This window comes from Oncorhynchus keta, chromosome 35 (assembly GCF_023373465.1).
Source record: "Oncorhynchus keta strain PuntledgeMale-10-30-2019 chromosome 35, Oket_V2, whole genome shotgun sequence".
NCBI classification, from domain to species: Eukaryota; Metazoa; Chordata; class Actinopteri; order Salmoniformes; family Salmonidae; genus Oncorhynchus; species Oncorhynchus keta.
In genome coordinates, this window is record NC_068455.1 from 59428425 (window position 1) to 59450971 (window position 22547).

The window sequence follows — 22547 nt, forward strand, 5'->3', positions numbered from 1 at the left end:
GAAAGTCCATTTCTGGGGGAACCTGAAAACAAGGTACCTGACAAGTTGAATTACGCCGTTAATGTAACAATATTTGTCAACATTAACCTTTTATCGCAAAGACACATTTGTAGCTCATATTGCAGTTCAGAGGCGTTTGAGCGCACATCTTTGTTTGGAGAGGTCTTTATTGAGACTGATTGATTGGCCTCGTTAATCACAGCAGCCATCGTCTGCATATTGAAGTACCCCGAACGGAAACCAAAAATGAACTTGGCAAATTCTGCTGAAGTTAAAACGCCTAAAGCCCAGAGCTGCCTCTTCTTCCCCTTTTCTGTGAAATTGATTGTGTTCATTGTACTTTAAGATGTACACTACATTCCAAGGGGTCAGTCTAGTTCATACCTGAATATGCCGATTCGGCTGCAGGGATTATAGATGGTAAAAAGAACTATGTTAAATCGACTCAGGGTTAAAAAAAAAACATGAGTGCCTGATCAGTAAACCTTTGGTACTGTGTTTCTGTGCGTGTATGGTAGGGATGTAACGTTTGATATGCATTGGTCCCTGGATCAAATGTTTAAGATTTGAGTGCATCGGTCTGTGGGACCTCAAACCGATCCAAATGTTGCATGCATCGGTCAGAAAATAGATTCAAACGTTATGAATCGCCGGTTCACTAAAACGTTTTGCTCATATTACTTTTTTCTACCTTCTGAAAATACCTACTCGTTTGTGACGACTGATACGTCCTCTTCATCAGTGTCAAACTAAGCATGTAACCGTGTCGAAGTTCATTGATCTACAAGTCATTTTTCATGCTGAAACACCCCAGGCAATATCAGTAGCCGAGTCAAACTGCTCACTGTGCTGCCTCGTGCGCAGACCAACAAGATGTAGGCGGACTATTCCTGACCTTGCACATTTGCGCGGCACCTTCAGCATTCAAATGCTTGTAAACTGGCTTGCACAATATTAGGCTTTATTAGTTGAGTGAAGATCAATGTAATTTGATAGGTTATTGTGCAGTTGAAAAATGTGTTTTACCGGAATAAAAGTAAGCTACCGGAGACAACATTCATCTGGCTATAGTCTATACCTGCTGATCGGGGCTTATAGTGGAGTTTTTTTTAACGATTGTTCAGGTTCCCCATCAGCAATTGTTTTGGTTGTTTTGCTTTAAATAATCTGTGTATATGGTCAGTTTTAGATATACAGGGTCCAGTTGATAATTAGATAACGACCAAAACCATTCGTTTTGAGACTGGGTGAAATCCAAAGTTGTGCTATTTATTCATTGCCATAGCTAATTATTTGATACATTACTAGCTAAAACATGTTTAATTCAGATCAAAAGAGAAAATCATACATTGCCCCCCAATCTGACAGTGGCTCAGGTGACTACATACACCATAGACATATATTGTACATAATTTAGACACACAAGTCAGCTCAGCAGATTTGAATTGAAAATGGAAAATGAATGTTTATGCAACAGATGTTAGAGCATCAAACCATATCCCACCGAACCGCATCGATTCATTCCTCTAATCAAACCGAATTGCACCAAATAATTTCAAACTAAAACGTATTGTTTCTGTATCGTATCGGAGCCCATGTATCTAGATACACATCGAATCGTCTAGAAAGAGGAAGATGCATATCCCTCGTGTATAGACTTTAAATTAGTTGATACTGTATGCATTAGTGAGATTTTGTTAATAAATGTCATTTATGCATTTATACGGAGACTTGATTACACACAGGTGGATTGTATTTATCATCATTAGTCATTTAGGTCAACATTGGATCATTCAGAGATCCTCACTGAACTTCTGGAGAGTTTGCTGCACTGAAAGTAAAGGGGCTGAATAATTTTGCACGCCCAATTTTTCTGTTTTTGATTTGTTAAACGTTTGTAATATCCAATAAATGTCGTTCCACTTCATGATTGTGTCCCACTTGTTGTTGATTCTTCACAAAAAAAGACAGTTTTATATCTTTATGTTTGAAGCGTGAAATGTGGCAAAAGGTCGCAAAGTTCAAGGGGGCCGAATACTTTCGCAAGGCACTGTATCTAGCCTACTGTCTCTGTATGTGATTGACAGGTAGCCCATTTGGAGCGTACAGGCCACTACCTGACTGTGAAGGACAACCAGGTGGTCCAGCTGCACCCCTCCACTGTGCTGGACCACAAGCCGGAGTGGGTGATGTACAATGAGTTTGTGCTGACCACCAAAAACTACATCCGCACCTGCACCGACATCAAACCAGAGTGGTAAGCACACTGCCTGCCTAGCCCCAGGTCCATCTTGTCTAGTGCGTGTGCTCCTGACTATAGTCGGTCCTCACCTAGATTCTTCTAGGCGTCTGTGAATGTGCTTGCCTGCAGTCAAACCCGCCTGCTCCTAGATCCATATTCCAGAGAGAGAGACTACAGCTTCTAGTGTTCATGTTTCCTGCTAGACTGGTGAGAATGTGAGTGGCGTGTGTAAAAAAAAAAAAAAGCAGCCAGCCCGCTCCTTATGTGTCTGTGGGACTGTGCGCGTTGTTGGTTTACATGTCTGCACCGATCTCTCTTTCTCTCTCTTCTCTCTCTCTCGGAGAGAAAGCCTTCCTTCTATTTCTCAAATACACACACACAATCCAGACACATTTCATGACTGTTTATTTGTGTCCTTTCCCAGGCTGGTGAAAATCGCCCCGCAGTACTATGAGATGGGAAACTTCCCCAACTGTGAAGCCAAGAGACAGTTGGAGCGCATCGTAGCTAAACTCTCAACCAAGGAATACTCTCAGTACTAACACAAGTGTGTATGAGAACAATACCAGCACGAAGGGCATCTGAACTCTTTATCTGAGCACTCTTCATTTTCTTCAAAAGCCTTTTCTTCTCATTGGTTCATAATTTATTCTTTTCATACTTTTTGTTTGGGTCTTCCTTATTTTGACCACCTGTAGTCATTTGTGATTAACAGGTGGTTGGCACTGCGGCCGATCCGGGTAGGAGTTAGCGGTCAACACAGTTACTGCCATTGACCATGGTAAAGCATGACCATTTATGTAGATGTTGACATTCCTTTTTAGAAAGTGTGAACTCTTACTGAAATGTACTTAGGTAGAGACATTCCATGCTAATTCATTGAACCAACTTTGACTTCAATTTAAGGAAAAATACCAGCGTGGACGGTTTAGCACCCACCGTCTTGCTTGTATAGCTATCAGACTTTGGTGTTATGTTAGGGGGAGGGGCTCAATAGGTTGAAATGTTAAAAACGTGATTGTCTTGTGTTTTATATATTGTTTTTGAGGTTGGAATAATACTGTGAAAATGATAATGCCCTTTTAGTGTAAGAGCTGTTTGAAAAGAGCCTGACATTTCAGTCTGTTTTGATTGGATGGACTTTTGTAAATTAGTTGATAGACCAATAAGAAAGAGTTCCAAACCTCTGCCAATAACAGCTAGTTTTCCATTTTCCCCTCGCCACTCAGACCACTTCCAGACAGTCCAAGCTAAGTTCTTGCTTGAGAAATTGCTTTCTTTTTGACCATTTTAATTGAAAACTATCACAGTAAGGTACTTATTTAACAAGAAAGGTTTGATATTGATATACAAACAGACGCATAGGGCCTTTAATGTATGTTAATGGACACAAGGGAGATCCCCTTGTGTGAACAAATGTGAGATTATAGTGGTGTGCAGACTGGGAAATCACCTGGTCATCCATTTTAAATAACATGAATAAACTGTAATAATTTGTAATGAAGGTCTTGGCATTTTTTTTGGCTTTTCAAGCTTGGCCTTGGAAGCAATTAGTTATTTTTTTGTGCATATAGATATGTACTCTGCATACTGAACAAAAATATAAATGCAACATTTTTTTTTTTTAACCTTTATTTAACTAGGCAAGTCAGTTAAGAACAAATTCTTATTTTCAATGACGGCATAGGAACAGTGGGTTAACTGCCTGTTCAGGGGGCAGAACGACAGATTTGTACCCAGTCAGCTCGGGGGTTTCAACTTGCAACCTTCCGGTTACTAGTCCAAAGCTCTAACCACTAGGCTACCCTGCCGCCCCATGCAATAATTTCAAAGAGTTCATATAAGGAAAGCAGTCAATTTAAATAAATAAATTAGGTCCTAATCTATGGATTTCACATGACTGGGAATACAGATATGCATCTGTTGGTCACAGATACTTTTGTATATATAGTGTATGTGGACATACCTTCAAATTAGTGGATTTGGTTATTTCAGCCATGCCCATAGCTGACAGGTCTATTAAATTGATCATACAGCTATGCAATCTCCATAGAAAAACATTGGCAGTAGAATGGCCTTACTGAAGAGCTCTGACTTTCTACATGGCATCGTCGTAGGATGCCACCTTTCCAACAAGTCAGTTTGTCACATTTTCTGCCATGCTAAAGCTGCTCCAGTCAACTGCAAGTGCTGTTATTGTGAAGTGGAAACTACTAGGAGCAACAACGGCTCAGCCACGAAGTGGTAGGCCACACAAGCTCACAGAATGGGACTGCTGAGTGATGAAGCATGTAGCGCATAAAAATCATCTGTCCTCAGTTGCAACACTCACTACCAGGTTCCAAACGGCCTCTGGAAGCAGCGTCAGCATAAGAACTGTTTGTCGGGAGCTTCATGGGGTTTCTGCACACAAGCCTACGATCACCATGCGCAATGCCAAGCGCGGCTGGAGTGGCGTAAAGCTCGCCGCCATTGGACTCTGGAAAAGTGTTCTCTGGGGTGATGAATCATGCTTCACCATATGGCAGTCCAACGGACGAATCTGAGTTTGGCAGATTGGGAAATCTTAACGCTACAGCATACAATGACATTCTAGATAATTCTGTTATTCCAACTTTGTGGCAACAGTTTGGGGAAGGCCTTCATTGACCTGCACAGAGCCCTGACCTCAACCCCATCAAACTCCTTTGGGATGAATTGGAACGCAGACTGCGAGCCAGGCCTATTTGCCCAACATCAGTGCACGACCTCACTAATGCTCGTGGCTGAATTGAAGCAAGTCCCTGCATCAGTGTTCCAACATCTAGTGAAAAGCCTTCCCAGAAGAGTAGAGGCTGTTATAGCAGCAAAGGGGGGGGCAACTCCATATTGCCCATGATTTTGGAATGAGATGTTCTACGAGCAGATGTCCACATACTTTTTGGTCAGAAAACCAGTCTGTATCTGGTGTGACCACCATTCGTCTCAGTATCTGTTGTCCGTAGCATCTGCCTGCTCATACCATAACCCCACCGCCACCATGGAGCACTCTGTTCACAATGTTGACGTCAGCAAACCACTCGCCCACACGACACCATACATGTGGTCTGCGGTTGTGAGGCCGGTTGGACGTACTGTTAAATTCTCTGAAACTACATTGGAGGTGGCTTATGGTAATGAAATTAACCTTCAATTCTCTGGCAACAGCTCTGGTGGACATTCCTGCAGTCAGCATGCCAATTGCGCGCTCCCTCAACTTGAGATGTCTGTGGGATTTGACAAAACTGCATATTTTAGAATGGCCTTTTATTATATGCTACACCTGTCAGGTGGATGGATTATCTTGGCAAAGGAGAAATGCTCACTAACAGGGATGTAAACAAATTTGTGCACAGAAATTTGAGAGAAATACGCTTTGTGCATATGGAACATTTCTGGAAACTTTTATTTCAGCTCATGAAACATGGGACCAATGCGTTTTTTAAATATTTTTGTTCAGTGTATATCAGCCAATAACTTGAAGTCTGCACATTTCAGGAAAATTCCAGACATCACTTTTAGTCAAAGTAATCATAGATGAGTTAATTACAAACGTTTGAGGGTTAAAAATATGTGGAAATCTCTTTGCCTGCATCTGTTGGAGTAGTAGGGACTATAGTTGCATAAAATCGCTCAAGCTTTTGTCAAGCCACTGATGAGGCTGCAGAATAATTTGAAACAGGACCCAATAACATTCTAAACGTTCTTCAGTCCACTTCCTAATTTGTCATTGGGATTGGACAGCTAGTTCTTATCAAACTTTGAACAAAGGAATTTAATATTTATTTGCTTCTATAGCCAAGAAAGTTTGAAGAGCCCTGGAGAAGTTTCTTAGAGAGCTCCCCTGTCATCCGATGGGTCAGCAGCCCAAATGAAACGCATCGCTGTGTGAGGCTGTGCGTGAAGCCACAGGAAATTGGACGCAGGACTCCTTAGAGATGAGAGCCTTGAAGACAGGGCTGTTCCCCAGGCTCAGGTCAGCCCAGGTCCCAAAGAAGACTAGCCCAACTGGTGGAGCATCTTGGGTCCTTCCACCCCTCAAGGCTCCCTCGTGGCTGCTTTTGGTTGAGGGGGTTTCGCAGTGTGTGTCCAAGGCAGTTTCAGCTGGCCATAAAATCTCTATATTATTCAGAGTTAAAGCCTCCTGACAGTTATATGAACTCTGGCGTTTTAGTCCCTCTATGGTAGATCATGCCTTAAGAAAAATGTCAATGGCTGTGAGATTTAGAGATTTAGTGCTTATTCTCTAATATATGGTGCTTTATGCACTCTGACCGTTGCGGGTGAATTCTGTTGGTTTTTCCCTGTTGTGACATTTCTCTTTTTTCCAATCTTTCTCTACCTCATTGTATATTCTCAGTAAGGCTATGAAGGGTCCAGTTCATCTCACCTGAATGGCAGCCTGTGTCTGGGACACCTCTGCCATTGCAGGTACTTTATGTCCATTTCTTTTAAAAATGGCTGCCCCTGTGTTGCTGGGCAAATACTGAAGCATTTGCAGCAGCACGGTTCATGTTTCTGCAGCTGACTACGTGGGCGAGAACGCAGTTTGCCACGGCACCCAAGGGGTCTTTTTTGTTTTTAGCTCCGTGATGATCCATTAGTCTTACATGAGGACCAAATAATTTTTTTCTACACCTATGGCGTAATATATCTCACCCGTGTGCCTGAGAAGTGTTGAGTCTTATGCTAAGAGACACGACTGAGGAAGACGAACTTCAAAAGCGACCCTTAACTTAGCATTTGCCCCCTGATTGAAGTTTCAAAGGCAAGTCAGCCAAGTGGGGAGGGGAAGTTTAAGTGTTTTCAGAGCGGTCTTTAGTAGCGAGAGGAGAGGGAGGAGGGGAATGTGGCACCCTATACTACTGAGGGAGTATTACGGCTATGGTTTGTGCAGTATGCAAAGTCAGGAGATTAGTATGTTTATTTTATATTTCCAGACTGTTGGGAGGCAAGTTTTTCAGCCCAAGTTTTTAAATCGACTCCTTTTTGCACAGGAACATGAATGTAACCACGAGATGGTGCCAGGGAGATTAGCACCCCTAACTGAAGCAAACGGAAAACCCATAGGTTTGAGCTGATTGGGATATTGTCGTGCTCAATATTTCCAATCCACCCATTCTGTCATACATAATTACAAAAGAGGGGGGGTTATATGTTGGCTAATGACACACAGTGAAAGCATAACATATATTTAACAAAATGTCCTTCTTTAGACCCATCCACCATATATCCTTTGGAATTACGACAGCCGTCTGCACTGACAATGTTTGCTGCGTTAGTGTCTCCATCTGTCGGAAGACAATGGTGTGTAGTACAGTTCATTTCAGTGGCATGGTGAAATGTGTGTTATGTAAACATAATGTCCTCTGTGTCTTAATTGTACTTAAATAGTTTACAACATGGACCGTCCACATACTAGCTGATATTTCCCCATTTTTAAAAGCCATTCTTTTATGCCTAAGCAGTCATGATTGAAGTTTAGTAATCTCATGCTTCAGTATAAAGGAGTTGTATAATTTCAGCAAATGCATTCTATTTTAGAGGAACCTTTAGTCCTGGGTGATAAAAGGCCATGGATACATTATTATGTCGAGGAAGGAGATTGCCTGAACCAGAGTAACCTCAGATCATCACTGTTCACCCAAGCCTCACCTGCTGACATGGTCATTCTCAGCCTTTGCTGATGTGCCCCCCTTTGAATGTGACAGAGGACAACACAAGGGACCATTCAACAGTGGTCTGCGAACATAACTTACCAAAACCACAAATTCGGAGACAAAAGGATGAGGAAATGGCTAGCCAACCGGCACACAAATCACCACTTTGTATGGGAACGACTGCATCTCTGGACCACCCATGGGGCGATGGATGGAGGCCTCATCAGTTTGGGAGGGGGTTTCCACCATCTAACCCATCTAGCCCCCTACCATCCTGCACCAGACTTTCCTCCCAATACGAGCCCAGACAGGTGTCTTATCTCCATCACGCAGCACAAGAGCGGCCAATCTCACAGGAAGATGGCGACTGGAATGTGACAAATCCATCTGTCCTGGTTTGAATTTGTATGCTAATTTGAAGTAATAGCCTCTCTGGTGACAGTGCAACGGAACAATTCAATCATGCCATCTCTGACAGTCGCTTGCCAGCCCTTTATGTGATATGGTATATATGCATGAACCACCGGGTTAGGCTTGATAGATTGGCTATATAGGGGGAGGTGGGTGGTAGTCTGCATGTTTAAAATTGAGCTGCCAATTGGAAATTAATCTCGCCCCCCAACTAGAGGGATCTATGCAGAAACATGCTGGCAGGAAATGAAAAACAATATTTGCATCATTTGTGACTTCATCTATTTCCTCAAGCTCAGTAGATAGATATCCTGACATATCACCTAACCAGTTCACTGGTGTGGTCCCCTTATGAAAAAAAAAAATGGAAATTATTAAAATATACCAGTATTTGAAATGGCACACATGATTGTCACAGTGGATTATTACTACCTGTCAATGCGATTTCTCTGAAAAACAAATATGCCCCTAGAATTAGACGTAATAAGAAAGGGAGATCACAGAAAGCAAAGATTCAGTACATTGCAATGGACCCTGAAGGGTAGCGTGTGCTGTAATACATTTGTTTTTAAAGAGCTTGCTCAGACTATTGTGATTTCTCTCGCTGTGCAGCTCCCCTCTGCTGTGTAAATGCATGGTGCTCTGCAATCTTTAAATTAATCTACAGTAGAGGACAGATTATGGTAGATTATGACAGAGATAAAGCACAAACCACGCACCCCCCCCAGTGTTCACATGGCGTGCGTCACCCCCCCACCCCCCACTCTCTATACTTTCATCTAGGCCTCCTTACTCTTACTACTTAATTGGTTAACCTATTTTTTTTCTACCCATAGAAACTAGGTTTAGGCTATTTACAGTCATTCTATAAGGCAGTACCACACTTGGGAATTCTAACTAATGACCTTAATAGGAAAGGTCATTTGCAATCACTAGTCCAGGGAAATATAAGAGCAATGTGTAGGAGAAATTATAGTGGAAACATGACACTAATGATCCTTGGTGGTAAATCCCAATTAAGACAATTTGATCATATTTAATTGACAAATTAAATACAATTACAGTGTGCATTTTGATGTGAAATTTGCATGATACATGAATTCCCTATTGGCCACATTAACTGTGACACATTAAACATGTGTTTTTCTTATCTTCCTCCAAACCAAGTGACCATGCTGAAATCTGATTGCTGTATGAAAAGCCTTTTACAGTGAACACAGTTTCTCCTTCCATGTTAATACCATCAGTGTCCATTTCATTTTTACATTACTCTAGCCAGTGAAGTGTATGACAAGTTGTGTGTGAATGAAAATGCACAACATTGAGCCACTCAACCAAAATTCAAAAAGGTCACAGCTGATGCGTGACAAACACACGTCAAATCAAACGAGGAGGAGAACAAAGAGAGATACAGGGAGAGAGTGAAAGGCTCTGGCTGCTTTATGGTCCTCAGCAACAAGTCATGATAAACAGGCGAAAGACAGCCCTCCAAACAAGCTCTGTTGGTGGACCTAGTTGAAGTGAGTCGAGAATACAGGCAAGAGAATCAGCCTTGTTTGATGAGCAACGTTTGTTATCTTTTAATCCAGTGATTCTCTACTGTTGGGTTGTGAGGTTTTGAATGGCTCCAGGTGTCTGGGGAAAAAATATATTTATATTTTTTGGGGTTGAGAAATACTCCCGTCTGAATTTAAATAACTAAACCCAGGTAGAAAGTGATTCAATAATTTAAATAGCATTCTTTTATGCTATTAGCAGCGCTATTTAGCGGATTTGGTCAATTTGATGGGTCTTATTAATGTTCTTAATGAAGAATATGGGCAAAATGTAATTATTTCCTATTTTCCTTTGTCATATAATTGCTACTTCTATCAATATAGCATTAAAAATACTTTTCAGATATTGGGTTGCGAGGCGAAACCATTTGGGAACCACTGCTTTAATCTCAACAACCCAAAACCAAACTTTGTGTGAGCGCTGTCCGGGAAGATACATGATTTGCATTTGGAGAAAAAACGTAGATGTTTGGCCTAGTGCGAGTGCAGGAACCAGGGTGGACTCTCTTTGCTAGCTGACACACCCACTCCTCGGACATTTTTCTGGGTCAATATGACATCTTGCTGTTATGTCTCTTCTCCTGCACATGTACACTCCCCTACCTATTTAATTGGACAGTGAAGCTAAAACTTTACATTTAGCTCTGCTCCAGCATTTTGGATTTGAGATCAAACGTTTTATATTAGGCGATAGTACAGAATGTCACCTTTTATTTGAGGGTATTCCATTCGGAAAGTATTCAGACCCCTTGACTTATTGTATTTTTTTCCTTTTTTCTTTCACTGTCCACATTATGTTACAGCCATATTCAAAAATGTATTCAATTAACCCCCCCCCCTAAATCTATATACAATACCCCATAATGACAAAGCAAAAACTGTTTTTTAGAATTTTTTGCAAATTAAAAATAAGGGAAATATTACATTTACATAAGTATAAGACACTTTACTCAGTACTTTGATAGTCTTGAGTCTTCTTGGGTATGACACTATAACCTTGGCACACCTGTATTTTATTTTTTAAAACCCTTTATTTAACTAGGCAAGTCAGTTAAGAACAAATTCTTATTTTCAATGACGGTTTAGGAACAGTGGGTTAACTGCCTGTTCAGGGGCAGAACGACAGATTTGTACCATGTCAGCTCGGGGGTTTGAACTTGCAACCTTCCGGTTACTAGTCCAACACTCTAACTAGTTTCTCCCATTCTTCTGTATCAGGTTGGATGGGGAGCTCTCAAGCTGTATCAGGTTGGATGGGGAGCGTCGCTGCACAGCCATTTTCAGGTCTCTCCAGAGATGTTAGATCGGGTTCAAGTCCGGGCTCTGGCTGGCCCACTCAATGACATAGAGACTTGTCCCAAAGCCAGTCCTGCGTTGTCTTGGCTGTGTGCTTAGGGTTGTTGTCCTGCTGGAAGCTGATTCTTTGCCCCAGTATGAGGCCCTGACTGAGCGCTCTGGAGCAGGTTTTCATCAAGGATCTCTCTGTACTTTCTGTTCATCTTTCCTTCGATGCTGACTAGTCTCCCAGTCCCTGCTGCTGAAAAACATCCCCAAAGCATGATGCTGTCACCACCATGCTTCACCGTACGGATGGTGCCAGGTTTCCTCCAGATGCGATGCTTGGCATTCAGGCCAAAGAGTTCAATCTTGCTTTCATCAGACCAGGGAATCTTGTTTTATCGTTTGAGAGTCTTTAGGTGCCTTTTGGCAAACTCCAAGGGGGCTGTCATGTGCGTCTTACTGAGGAGTGGCTTCCCTCTGGCCACTCTACCATAAAGGCCTGATTGGTGTAGTGCTGCAGAGATGGTTGTCCTTCTGGAAGTTTCTCCCATCGCCACAGAGGAACTGGAGTTCTGTCAGAGGCCCTTCTCCCCCAATTTGGTCGGGCGGCCAGCTCTAGGAAGAGTCTTGGTGGTTCCAAACTTCTTCCATTTAAGAATAATGAAGGCTACTGTGTTCTTGGGAATCTTCAATGCTGCAGAAATGTTTTGGTAGCCTTTTTTGTGCCTCGACACAATCCTGTCTCGTAGCTCTAAGGAGCATTCCTTAGACCTCATGGCTTGGTTTTTGCTCTGACATGCACTGTCAACTGTGGGACCTTACAGTTGAAGTCGGAAGTTTACATACACCTTAGTCAAATACATTTAAACTCTGTTTTTCACAATTCCTGACATTTAATCATTGTAAAAAAAAAATGCCCCATCTTAGGTCAGTTATGATCACCACTTTATTTTAAGAATGTGAAATGTCAGAGTAATAGTAGAGAAGCATTTATTACAGATTTGATTTCTTTCGTTACATTCCCAGTGGGTCAGAAGTTGACATACACTCAATTAGTATTTGATAGCGTTGCCTTTAAATTGTTTAACTTGGGTCAAGCGTTTCGGGGTAGCCTTCCACCAAGCTTCCCACAATAAGTTGGGTGAATTTTGGCCCATTTCTCCTGACAGAGCTGGTGTAAATGAGTCAGGTTTGTAGGCCTCCTTGCTCACACACACCTTTTCAGTTCTGCCCACACATTTTCTATAGGATTGAGGTCAGGGCTTTGTGATGGCCACTCCAATACCTTGACTTTGTTGCCCTTAAGCCATTTTGCCACAATTTTGGAAGTATGCTTGGGGTCATTGTCCATTTGGAAGACCCATTTGCGACCAAGCTTTAACTTCCTGACTGATGTCTTGAGATGTTGCTTCAATGTATCCACATCATTTTCCTGCCTCATGACGCCATCTATTTTGTGAAGTGCAGCAGTCCCTCCTACAGCAAATCAGCCCCACAACATGATGCTGCCACCCCCTTGCGTCACGGTTGGGATGGTGTTCTTCCGCTTGCAGCCTCCCCCTTTTTCCTCCAAACATAAGGATGATCATTATGGCCAAACAGTTATATATTTGTTTCATCAGACCAGAAGACATTTCCCCAGAAAGGATGATCTTTGTCCCCATGTGCAGTTGCAAACTGTAGTCTGGCTTTTTTATGGCGGTTTTGGAGCAGTAGCTTCTTCCTTGCTGAGTGGCCTTTCAGGTTATGTCAATATAGGACTCTTTTTAATGTGGATATAGATACTTTTGTACCCGATTCCTCCAGGATCTTCCCAAGGTCCTTTGCTGTTGTTCTGGTAATGAGTTGCACTTTTCGTACCAAAGTTCCTTCATCTCTAGGAGACAGAATGCGTCTCCTTCCTGAGTGGTATGACAGCTGCGTGGTCCCATGGTGCTTATACTTGCGTACTATTGTTTTTACAGATTAACGTGGTACCTTCAGGCGTTTGGAAATTGCTCCCAAGGATGAACCAGACTTGTGGTGTTCTGCAATTGTTTTTCTGTTTTCTGACGTCTTGGCTGATTTCTTTAGATTTTCCTATGTTGTCAAGAAAAGAGGCACTGAGTTTGAAGGTAGGCCTTGTACATCCACAGGTACACCTCCAATTGACTCAAATTATGTCAATTAGCCTATCAGCAGCTTCTAAAGCCATGACATAATTTTCTGGAATTTCCCAAGCTGTTTAAAGGCAGTCAATTTAGTGTATGTAATCTTTTGACCCACTGGAATTATGATACAGTGAAATAATCTGTGTGTAAACAATTGTTGGAAAAATTACTTGTGTCATGCACAAAGTAGATGTCCTAACTGACTTGCCAAAACTATAGTTTGTTAACAAGAAATTTGTTGAGTGGTTGAAAAACGAGTTTTAATTACTCCAACCTAAGCGTATATAAACTTCCGACTTCAACTGTATATAGACAGGTGTGTGTCTTCCCAAATCATGTCCAATCAATTGAATTTACCATAGGTGGACTCCAATTAATTATGGGGTATTGTGTGTTGATTACTGAATAAATGTAAAAAAAATATATATTTTACCGTTTAGATATTAAAGCACTTTATGTATCTAGTCCCCCATTTGAAGGTGTCTTAAGTATTTGGACAAATTCACTTAGTGTATTACATTTAGTCAAAGGTTTAGTGTTTGGTCCCACATTCCTAGCACGCGATGACTACATCATGCTTGTGACTCAACAAACTTGTTGGATGCATTTGCAGTTGGTTTTGGTTGTGTTGTGCCAAGTAACTCTCACTCATCATTATTCACGATTCATTCATGAATTACCTTAATTTATGTAGACATGTTTAGAGACATTCTATTCTTATTTAAAATAAAAGTGACTCCAAAAATGACACCATACATGATTTACTATTCATTTCTATTGTGTACAACAAACCGAAACGACCTAAGCAAACTGCAAATGCATCCAACAAGTTTGTAGTCACAAGCTTGAGGTAGTAATTGCTAGCTTGGAATATGGGGACAAATAGATTTTGACTAAATGTAATACACTAAGTTAATTTGTCTAAATAATTATACTGAGCATACAAAACATAAGGAACACCTTTCTGATATTGAGTTGCACACCCCATAAATGTTTATTGAAATGTATGTCTGAGTTGGTGTTTTTGTCTAGACTTTCTTTTTACTTTATGTTGAAGGTTGGGTATTAAGTCCCAGCCATTCCCGTGTTCAGTTTAGTGGATCCATGTATGTGAAATGTTAAGTTGTCTTTTGTGTATTGTCCAAAAACCAAAATCTTCCAATGTTTTTTTAATACATGGACTGCTTGCTGGACTCCCCTTTGGAGAGAGACTGATACTGCTTGAGTGTACAAAACACTAAAAACACCTTCCTCATATTGAGTTGCACCCCTGCCCCCTACCTCTTTTGCCTTCAGAACAGCCTCAATTTGTCTGGGTATGGCCTCTACAAGGTGTTGAAATTGTTCCATAGGGATGCTGGCCCATGTAGACTCCAATGCTTCCCACAGTTGTGTCAAGTTGGCTGGATGTCCTTTGCGGACCATTCTTGATACACACGGGAAACTGTTGAGCGTGGGAAAACCCCAGCAGTGTTGCAGTTCTTGACACAAACCAGTACGCCTGGCACCTACTACCATAACCCGTTGAAATGTACTTACATATTTTGCCTTTCCCATTCACCCTCTGTAAGGCACACATACACAATCCATGTCTCAAGACTTAAAAAAAAAATACTTTCTGTCTCCTCCTCTTCATCGACACTGATTGAAGTGGACTTAACAAGTGACATCAATAATGGATAATAGGTTTTACCTGGATTCACGTGGTGTGTCACAGAAAGAGAGTGTTCTTAATGTTTTGTGTAGAACACCATTAAATGCCGGGACTGGACACACAAAGTGCATTCATTTCTAAACGGTCAAAGAGATGTATAGAAATACATATAAAAAAGGTGACATTATGTACTGTTGCCTCAAACATTTGATCTCAAATCCAAAATGGTGGACTATAGTGGCAAGTTAAAAGTAATAGCTTCACTGTCCAAGTAAATAAGTAGGGGAGAGTACATGTGAATCCCTGACATACAATGCAGTATTAGCTTGACCAATCAATGGCTTCCCAATGATGAAATGCAGAGCAAATTCCCATGTAGACATTTTAGAAGTATGGTCAATGAACCACATACTGTAGATGTTATACTTTTCCCTATTATGCACACAACAACAGGTAGGTTATGTGTACCATATAAATGGTATGGCACTCTAATGCTATCTATGGGTACTTGATTTCACTACATTCAAAAAAATATACATTTCAGTTATTTCAGTCTCTGTATGAAAGAGTACCTGATGGAGCCTAGTTTCTTAGGCAACATGTTGGAGAAAAGCCCCCATGAGGTAACTCGGCTGGCTACCTGTTGAAGTTTATGCCAAGTCACCACCAGCACAACGTCTGACTGCGAGGCAACAATTGCAAATAAGTTTGCAAAACGTTGGTTTAATTATTGTGCTGACAGTCCATTGACTGTCGTCAGGGAATGAAAACCAAAAAAACGAGCTTGCTAGAATCTTGGTCCAGTGAAGGTGTCCTGCATCCCCGGTTTTGGGGAGAAGGTGCCCACGTGACGGAGCCAGCAAGCAATACAGCGGTCGTTCGTTTTAATACACAGCGCCAGAGCAGCAAGCGGGGCAGAAACACTCGTCGAGGGAAGAAATAAAACCTTTCCGAACCAAAAATTCTACTCACTCGTCGCGACACAACAGACCATGGACGGTTATGCGCTGACAGAAGATGAGCTGTTTTCCTCCTGCCTCCTGAACCTCACCTGGGAGAATTCTTATGAGCAGGTAGGAACGTGACTCCGCTCTTCCTCGCTGACTCTATGAAAGTATCCATCCTGTCCTTTGCCGCGAGCAGGTGCATGCTTTAGGATGTATTCAAACCCATTGAGAAGCGCAGCAGTGAATAGCTCGTAGTCTATCTAGGCTGCTTATGTATCATTTTAATAACATAGGTAGACATAAATGAAGTTGAGGAAATCGTGCAAAGCAATTGAACCATGTCTGGCAAATGCATCGTGATGATGGCGACAATTCAGTTAAAGGGGCAATCAGCAGTTGCTACATACATTTTTCGAATGATAAATTAATTAAATATGTACCCATTTTGATTCTTTAAGAATATAATTTAGAATATAATTTAGAAGTGCCTCATGAGCTTAGTTCAATGGTCGTACCCCATTAAAAACCCAACATATAAACTTGTTTTATTACAATGTTTGAAAACAAAGTAAATATTTAAAAAATTATAGCCTCAAAACATGGTTAAAACTAGAATGTTGATATCATGGATGGTCAGCCCTTGCACCCATATCCCTATGAACTTGAGTGGTTACATTTCTCCAGCCCCATCCTTGAAAAATGGGCGGGAAAAGCTTTAATATTATTTGAACTCCTGATACCCACTTTAAGAAGAGTGGTCTTTATTTAAATTTAGCTTAATTCTTATGGTCCGTCACACTATGCTACTTTACTGCACTATGGCTACATCACTGTCCCCATGCTGGGACATCCCACCAAATAAACCTTTGGAAACTTGATAGGCTTATCATGAAATGTGAGGTGACATCACCCATTCAATATATCCTGACCTGTAGGTTACTTAAGCAATAAAGCCTGGGGGGCAATATATGGCCAATATACCACGGCAAAGGGCTGTTCTTATGCACGATGCAACATGGAGTGCCTGGACGCAACACGGAGTGCCTGGACACAGTCCTTGGCCATGGTATATTGGCCATATACCACATCCCCTCAGGGTGGTTTATTGCTATTATAAATTGGTTACCAACGTAATTAGAGCGGTAAAAATTAAATGTTTTGTCATACCCGTGCTATATGGTCTGATATACCACGGCGGTCAGACAATCAGTATTCAGGGCTCGAACCATCCAGTTTATAATATCATAACATAATATAAAATTGCAATAATTATAGGCCTACTATAGTTTAAATACAAACTCGCTGCAATATCTTACCAATTTGACTTTCCATTACATCAAAATGCCTCTGTCCCACTCAACATAGTTTTAAATTTCCATCTTCAGGCATTGTGAACTTTTTTACTTGTGATATGCTGATAGAATTGAAATGCATCGGCTAAGTGTCTGCCCTATACTCTCCAGGAAACAGCAACCCCCATAACTCAGATAGGCTACCATTCTAAAGTTACACAGCTTTGGGCAAGGGATCAAACAACTACTGCACGCCCTCGAAATCAATAATGAATTAACCCAATAGAGAGAATAAATCTTATGCCAGAAGTCCTATCAATAAATCAGAACCAACAGGAACACAACATTGCTTTGAAGGAACTCTAATTTGATATTTGATATCCACTGGCTGCGTGCTCCATAGTTAAACTACATTTTGCATTAAAAGCATAAGTGAGTCGGGGCCTCCTGAGTGGCGCAGTGGTCTAAAGCACTGCATCGCAGTGCTAGCTGTGCCACTAGAGATTCTGTGTTCGGGTCCAGGCTCTGTCACAGCCGGCCGCGACCGGGAGACCCATGGGGCGGTGCACAATTGGCCCAGCGTCGTCCAGGTTAGGGGAGGGTTTGGCCGGCAGGTATGTCCTTGTCCCATCGTGCACTAGCGACTCCTGTGGCGGCCGGGTGCAGTGCACGCTGACATGGTGTATGGTGTTTCCTTCGACACATTGGTGCGGCTCGCTTCTGGGTTAAGTGGGCATTGTGTCAAGAAGCAGTGGTTCTTGGTTGGGTTGTGTTTCGGAGGACGCACGGCTCTCAACCTTCGCCTCTCCCGAGTCTCATAGCTGAAACTCACGTACGGACAAGACTGTAACTACCAATTGGATGCAATGCGTGAGGCAATTTGAAGTTATTGGTTTTCAAACAAAGCTACCTGATGATGAGCAGTATTGCCATGTTTTCATCCTGCAGCACTAGGCCTACAACTGCTTCTACAGAACAGCCGTATGGTCTCTGGAGATAATTACCTTCATATTTTTTTTCAGCCCAATCATTCGGCCTTAAAAACTAATGTTGATGTATGAAATCTGTCTTCATCGAATTCCAAGGATTGTCATTTGCGAACGTGTGAGTTATAATCATCTCCCTAACAAGAATGGGGGTGAATGTATTTGCCGTGAGTGTTATGAGGGCTCACAACTATTTAGCAAATCGTTCCGCTTGATTGATGCCAAAATAAAGGGTAGGTTTCTTGAATTCCTTGATTGAAATTGACTTGGATGGCTTCTCCTGGGTTAAGGACACATTTCGTGGAAAGGTTGCTTTTATGTGATTCTATTCAGGTCAGTTGCAATACTGTTGCAGGAGAACACATTGAAACAATAAAACACTTGCTGTTTAGCATGGAGAACCGTTTTGAATTACAAGCAATTGCGAATTAAAGCGGATTAGGTGCTTAAACCAGGCTTTTAATTGGCAATGCTTAAAAAAATCCTTTCGCAAAAGTATTTAGGCAGGGAAAACAAAAGGCATCCCAAACATTATTAATGTCATTGTGAATGCCATATAATTGTGCCACCATTAAGACTTTGCCGATTGCATAGCCGAAACCCAAGCAAAAACTCTCGATCCACATGTGCAAATGAGTGGGGCAACAGAAACTAAGCGATGTAATTAAAAACTCTCAGCCACAACATTTCACACATTTACCATACAGATCATACAAAGTACCAGTGTGCTTACTACTACATATGGCCTGCATATACAGTGCATTCGGAAGGTATTCAGACCCCTTCCCTTTTCCCACATTTTGTTACGTTACAGTCGTTATTCTAAAATGGATTAAAAAAAAGGTTTCTCATCAATCTACACACAATTCCCCATAATGACAAAGTGAAAACAGGTTTTTAGACATTTTGAAAAACAGATACCTTATTTGCATAAGTATTCAGACCATTTGTAATGAGACTCGATATTGGGCTCGGGTGCATCCTGTTTCCATTGATCTTCCTTGAGATGTTTCTACAACTTGATTGGAGTCCACCTGTGGTAAATTCAATTGATTGGGCATGACTTGGAAAGGCACATACCTGTCTATATAAGGCCCCACAGTTGACAGTGCATGTCAGAGCAAAAACCAAACCATGAGGTTGAAGGAATTGTCCATATATCTCAGAGATGGGATTGTGTCGAGGCACAGATCTGGGGAAGGGTACCAAAAACGTGTGTTTCTTGACTGATTCCATTTGATTAATGATGTTTGTTTCCCAAGCCTATTTCACTTCCTCGGTAACCAGAATGAATCTAAGATCATTTAAGAAATGTGGAATTAATTTTGACGTTTTTGCTGAGGATGTTTTAGTTGTGCAATTTTACATTAACTAAAGTGTTTGGTGATGTGTTTCTCAAGTTCAGAAATATGTTGTCTCATTTAAACAAAGTCAGACCTTCTGGGCAGGTCTGTGTCACTGTCTATGCTATTGTATAGAGCGCAATCACTGCAGCTGTTCACCCAATGTTAAGTGGGTGAAATGTACATGGTCAAATCAAAACCAAACCTTCCAAACTCCATTTTAGAAGAGACTGACTTTATGACCAAAACGATCCTATTTGCACTTTGAAGCCAATTTTGACACTAGAATTTCTGTTTCGAATCGATGCCACATAGCCTGTTTTCAAAGGGATTTAGAAAGTTGGCTGTCCTACATTTTACTATGTACATTTCTTTTTAATCTGTGTGCATATTTCAAGACATGGCATATGGGGTGCGGTGAGAGACCCAATGGGTTGGACCATACTTTTCTCATTAATCATTTTGACAAAACGTTTTACTTGAAAATCAAATGATCCTCCATAGTTAAGACAGTGGATGAATCAAATGCTTTATTAAAATATTTTTTTAAATGTGGGCTAACAGAGAGAAACAAAATTGCACAATTTCAAGCCATATGACATAAATGATTACAAGCACAACAAATATCCAAAGGATAAAAAATGAGGAAGAAAATGTTATTATGAGAACAAAATAGACTGGTATGGAGGCTGTGGGAATATGTACAGTGCCCTCAGAAAGTATTCACACCTCGTGATGTTATCCAAATTTTGTTGTGTTACATCCTGAATATAAAATGGATTAATAAATTGAACATTTGATTTTTTGGGGTCACTGGCCTGCACATAATACCCCATAATGTATGTCAAAGTGGAATTATGTTTTTTGTCATTTTTACATATGAATTAAAAATGAAAAATAATTTGTCAATAAAGTATTCAACCCCTTTGTTATGGCAAGCCTAAATAAGTTCAGGAGTAAACATTTGCTTGACGAGTCGCATTATAAGTTGCATGGACTCACTGTGTGTGCAATAATGGTGTTTAACATGATTTTTGAATGTCTACCTCATGTCTGTACCACACATGTACAATTATCTGTATGGTCCCTCAGTCAAGCAGTGAATTTCAAACAGAAATTCAAAGACCAGGGAGATTTTCCAATGCCTCGCAAAGAAGAGCATCTATTGGTAGATGGGTAAAAAAAGCATACATTGAATATCCCTTTGAGCATTGTGTAGTTATTAATTACACGTTTGATGGTGTATCAATACACCCAGTCTCTACAAAGATACATATTTTATAACTATCTTGTCGGAGAGAAAGAAAACCGCTCAGGAATTTTACCATTATGACTGTTGACTTTAAAATGGTGACGTTAAAACAGTTACAGAGTTTAATGGTTGTGATAAGAGAACTGAGGATGGATCAACATTGTACTTACTCCACAGTACTAATCTAATTGACATAGGGGGAAAAATGTATCCTGTACAGCAATAAGGCACTAAAGTAAAACTGCAAAATTAACTTTATCTTGAATACAAAGCATTATGTTTGGGGCAAATCCAATACAACACGTCACTGAGTACCACTCTCCATAATTTCAAGCATGGTGGTGGCTGCATCGTGTTATGGGTATGCTTGTCATCGGTAAGGACTACAGAGTTTTTTTAATGATGAAACGGAATAGAGATAAGCTAAACCTTAGAGGAAAACCTGTTCAGTCTGCTTTCCAACAGACACTGGGAGACAAATTCACCTTTCAGCAGGACCACAGGAGGTTGGTGGCACTTTAATTTGGCTCGTGGTAATGGCTGGACCGGAATGAGTACAATGGTATCAAATGCATAAAACACATGGTTTCCATGTGTTTGATGCCATTCCCTTCGCGCCGTTCCAGACATTATTAAGAGACGTCCTCCCCTCAGCAGCCTCCTGTGAGCAGGACAACAATCTAAAAACACAAGGCCATACACTGGAGTTGCTTACCAAGACGACATTGAATGTTCCTAAGTGACCTAGTTACAGTTTTGATTTTAATCAGCTTAAATCTATGGCAAGAGTTGAAAAATGACTGTCTAGCAATGATAAACCACCAGCTTGACAGAGTAAAAAAAAAAAAGAAGCTCTTAGAGAGTTACTCAGAAAGACTCACAGCTGCCAAAGGTGATGATAACATGTATTGATTTTGGATTGAGTACTTATGTAATCAAGATGATATATTAGTGTTCTATTATTTCTAACATTTGTACAAAAAAAAAAAAAAAAATGTAATAAAAAAATCTACTTATTACAGATTATAGTGTGTAAATCAATTTTAACACACATTCTTTGGTAAAAAGTCAAGGGTGTGTGAATACTTTCTGAAGGCACTTTAGGTCTGAGCAAGTATGATGTCAAAAATGTTTGTTGAAATGTATGTATGTCTGAGTTTGTGTTTTTGTCTAGACTTTTTTCATCTTTTTACTTCATGTTGAAGGTTGGGTATTAAGTCCCAGCCATTGTCGTGTCCAGTTTAGTGGATCCAATGTCTGTGAAATGTTAAGTTGTCTATTGTGTATTTTTAATTGTTTATTTATATATATATATATATATGTGTGTGTGTGTGTGTGTGTGTGTGTGTGTGTGTGTGTGTGTGTGTGTGTGTGTGTGTGTGTGTGTGTGTGTGTGTGTGTGTGTGTGTGTGTGTGTGTGTGTGTGTGTGTGTGTGTGTGTGTATGTGCATGCTGATACTGCCTGGGTCTACAAAACATTATGAACAGCCTCAATTCATCGGGGCATGGACACTACAAAGTGTCTAAAGCGTTCCATAAGGATCCTGGCCCATGTTGACTCAATGCTTCCCACTGTCGTGTCAAGTTGGATGGATGTCCTTTGGGTGGTGGACCATTCTTGATTCACACGGGAAACTGTTGATCGTGAAAAACCCAGTGTTGCAGTTCTGGACACAAACCAGTGTGCCTAGCTCTTACTACCACACTGTTCAAAGGCACTTACATATTTTGTCTTGCCCATTCACCCTCTGAAGG

At 41.0% G+C, this 22547-nt stretch overlaps 1 protein-coding gene across 5 annotated transcripts in view; it reads left to right on the forward strand.

Moving 5' to 3' along the window:
* The window catches only part of LOC118368761 (ATP-dependent RNA helicase DHX15-like), a 32649-nt gene extending 28907 nt beyond the window's left edge, over nt 1-3742 (forward strand). For 4 of the 5 annotated variants that reach the window (XM_035753125.2, XM_035753124.2, XM_035753127.1 and 1 more), the window contains 2 exons: nt 2088-2257; nt 2667-3742. In XM_035753125.2, the coding sequence (XP_035609018.1) occupies nt 2088-2257; nt 2667-2784 (288 nt within the window). In that variant the 3' untranslated portion in view covers nt 2785-3742. Of the gene's footprint in view, nt 1-2087; nt 2258-2335; nt 2450-2666 lie in introns of all 5 variants that reach the window. The other variant, XR_004822424.2, reaches the window with a different exon arrangement.
* The last annotated feature ends 18805 nt before the right edge of the window (nt 3743-22547 follow it).